At 47.7% G+C, this 3,755-nt stretch overlaps 1 protein-coding gene across 1 annotated transcript; it reads right to left on the bottom strand.

Moving 5' to 3' along the window:
• Positions 1 to 2,248: 2,248 nt before the first annotated feature.
• Positions 2,249 to 3,229, bottom strand: LOC130458044 (mas-related G-protein coupled receptor member D-like). Its single transcript, XM_056820936.1, has one exon. It carries the CDS (start codon positions 3,227 to 3,229, stop codon positions 2,249 to 2,251), a length of 981 nt encoding a protein of 326 aa, XP_056676914.1.
• Between the last annotated feature and the right edge of the window lie 526 nt (positions 3,230 to 3,755).

Below are 3,755 nucleotides of genomic sequence, written 5' to 3'. Positions count from 1 at the left end.
CTTCAGCTTCCTTCAGAGCAAGCCTCTCAGAGCATACTCCAACCACTCAGACAAACTCCTCAACCACCACCCTTTAAGTCTTCAGACCCCTCTATCGTTAAGGACACCATCCAAGTTCCCTCTCCTCAGTTCTCACATCTACCAATCACTGTCCATCAATTTCCCTGTGCCAATGGAGGCTCTAGCTTAACCCAGGACCGCCCAGAGGTCTCTGGCTTTGCACATGTCTGTTGAAGGTCATATTTTCAAATAAATAAATCTTTGATCCTTTGCTACAGCCCTTCCTAAATCCTGTTAACCTGAGAAGGGTAGAAATTGGAATAATTAAATTTTGATCTATGCTGCAGCCCTTCCTCAATCCTGTTAGGACTGAGTAGGGTGGAGATTGATTCCAAGTATCTCCATTTTATCAATTCTAAAATCAATCAAGACTCAAAGAAATTCCTGTTCTATGCTTAAGCATAGGTCAAAGTCCTTTCCATTGTTCAGCAAAAGGTTTCTGTCCAAAAGTAATCTTAAGAAGGTAGGAGGAGGAACCTCCCATGCCAGTGGGGTTCACATTCCAATAGACTATCAGTAAGTAATTTTTCAAGTATGAAATTTCGCAATGGTGAAATTTCCAACATTTATAAGTCTAAGGAATTTTAAGGTTTACAGCTCTCAATACCTTTCTAGACCTTTCTGGGCTCAAAAAACTTTTCTGATCTTCTTGGTGTCTGAGACCTACTATGAATAATTTTAACATAAAAATATTATAATGCAAAGTGACACGTTTCAGAATAATATAGTCACAGACATGATTCTTGATCAGCTCCTAGTCTGGTACTTCACTCTTAATCTCACTGCATACACAGACTCCTGCCTGGGTCCTTGTTCTGACTATAATTCACACATTTGAAGGTCTCAAATGAATGGGATTCTTAATACAAATGAGGTGCTGACTTAATTAGATTCCCTTCATGTAATGCTCATGACATGCCAGGACATAAGCTATGATGAGAGAAACTGAGGCTGCCCTGCCTCCATGTGGTGAATATGGGCCTGAAACCCCAGAGAAGAGAGTGAGGTCATTGTCCCTGTAGGATTCCAGTGTGAAATGGTTTGTACACTCTGGGTGTTCCAGGAGAGATTATGATTTGGTGCACATGTGTGGGTGTGTGCTTATTATACATATTATCTTGTTTGATATGTTCGCGTATTTTTCTGTGCTGTGTTCATATATGTGTGTGTGAGATGGGTCACCATTTCCTTTGTTTTGGCCTCAATAAGTCATATAACTCAATCTATCATGTGACACCCCTACAATCCGCCCCCCCTCATATAGGGACCTCATCAGGAATTGAGTCTTGAAGAGTGAAAGATTGGAATAGAGGCAGTCAGAGACAAAGAAACACGGAAACACGCCCTAGAGAAACAGACAGAACCAGAAAGAGTCCTGAATTGACCTGGAGAGGCAGGGAAATATTGAGCTCAGCTTCTGTCATGGGAGTGAGAAGGGATCAAGAGTAGGGGAAGGAGAAGAGACATAGCTGAGGAAGATTCTTCTCTGGTTTGGGGAAGAGGAGAGAAGGAGGCCAGCAATGTTGTGGATCAAGACTGAGGGATGAGAAAATGGGGGAGCATGACCCATGGAACCTGGAGGAGTCTGATCCCCAACTCTATCATCTCTTTCACAATGATTAACAAGGGCATGGCAGGGACACATAAGGCCTCAGAGGATGATTTTCTTCTGCCTCTACTTTCCAAGACAGGGTCAGTGGCATTCTTTGGAATAGGTCTCCTGTAGATTTGTGACACCAGATTCCTGGACCTCCTCCCAGCAAATCCTGCAGCCTCCAGCCACTAGGGGTTCCTGAATGCAGGCAGCACTGTTTCTGGAGTCAAGAAGACCTGAGTTCAAATCCAGTTTCAGACACCAGATTTGGGACCATGAGGAAATCCCTGAACCCCCAATCTTCCTCCTTCTCCTGAAGTATAAATTGGGAACCCTGAGAGTACCTACTTCCCAGGGACATGTAGAGGATTCAATGATATATATGAAAAGCCTTAGCAAAGCACCTGGCATATAATAGGCAGTTAATAAATGTTTGTTCATTATAGTTCAAAGCCAAAGAATCACCATAAGGGATGGGGAAGGATCTTGTCTCCTCTCCTAGAAAGGTTAGAGGGGGGCTCCTGCCCTCCGCAGGGGTGGGGGAAGGGGGGGTCATTTCATGGGCTCCCTTGTCTGAGCATCTTGTTCTCATCCTCAGGATAATTCATCCAGAGTGTTGGGGTGGGAAGTGTCCCTCCCCCCAACTGACCCCACCTGCTCCTCCCCCAGGGCCCTCTGCAGGACCACCCTGAGCGGCTCCCTCCCTCTTCTACACCATTGGCTGCCCAGGAAGAAGTAAAGGAAAGGGTTTGCGCTGCTGTTCACACAGGCCAGGAGCCTGGAGAGCCCATAAGGCATTATAGGGAAGCCTTTAAAACTCCAAACTGCATAAAAAACCCCCAAGGGCAGGCCGCAGAGCAGGAACATGAGGACTGTGAGCAGCACCAGGAGGTAGAGCCTGGGTGGGCGCCTGCGCTGGGAGCTGCACTGGACCCTCAGCACCAGGGTCAGGCTGGACACGCCCAGCACACAGGTGAGGAGGGAGAACCAGCTGAACTGGACCAAGTCGAAAACGAAGTAGAGATCATCGAAGTCATCCTCGTTAAGGAAATAAAGAGCCCCAAATATTCCCCAATACAGGCCCTGCAGAGCCCATAGGATGGCGCACACAGCCGCAGATGTGTGCTTGGGCCTGTGACATCTGTACCAGATGGGGAAGAGCACAGAGAGACAGCGCTCGGTGCTGATCGCAGCCAGCAGGCTCAGACCCACACAGTAGGGCAGGCCTAGGAGGCAGTCCTCTAGCAGGTCCAGGATGACAAAGTTTAAATCTCCAACAATTTCCCACAGGCACAACCCAAAGTAGCTGCCAAGGAAGAGGGCGTCGGCCGCGGCCAGGTTGAGGATGTAGATCCAGAAGGGGCTCCTCCGGGTGCGGAAGCCCAGCAGCCACAGGACGATGCTGTTCCCCACCAGCCCAACCAGGGCAATGACCAGGGAGGGGATCTCTGTCCAGTGGAGTGAGACAAATTCTCCAGCTGCCTCAGTCGGAGGATCTAAGCTCCAATTTGTACTCCTCTCCACTGTGGTGTCCAGAACATATTCCAGCTGCTCAGCTGGGGGAGACTCAGCCATGGTAGGTGGTTCCAGCCTCAGAAAGCTCAGCTCCTCTCAGTGACCCTGGAGAAACTAAGCAGGGAAGTGGGTGAGAGACTGTTCCAGAGATATTGATTCTAAGATGGAAGGGAGAGTTTTCTATTTATAAAAAGGAAGGGAGGGGGCAACTGGGTGGCTCAGTGGATGGAGAGACAGACCTACCTATGGGAGGTTCTGAGTTCAAATTCAGTCTCAGACACTTCCTAGCGGGGTGACCCTGGGAAAGTCACTTAACCCCTATGGCCTAGCCCTCATCACTATTCTACCTTGGAATGGATACACAGTATTGATTCTAAGGCAAAAGGTGAAGGTTAAAAATAATTTATCTTCTTTCTTAGAATTGATACTAAGTATTATTTTGACAGCAGAAAATCAGTCATGGCTAAGCCATTGGGGTTGTGACTTGTCCAGGGTCACACAGCTTAGAATTATCTGAGGCCACATTTGAATGCTTTTACTCCTGCCTCCTGGCCTGGCACTCTGTCCACTGTGGTTCTACCTCGCT

The sequence above is a fragment of the Monodelphis domestica genome, chromosome 3 (genome assembly GCF_027887165.1).
Source record: "Monodelphis domestica isolate mMonDom1 chromosome 3, mMonDom1.pri, whole genome shotgun sequence".
Classification (NCBI taxonomy): Eukaryota; Metazoa; Chordata; class Mammalia; order Didelphimorphia; family Didelphidae; genus Monodelphis; species Monodelphis domestica.
The sequence above is the reverse complement of the archived record's forward strand: the minus strand, read 5'-3'. Positions and strand labels throughout refer to the sequence as shown.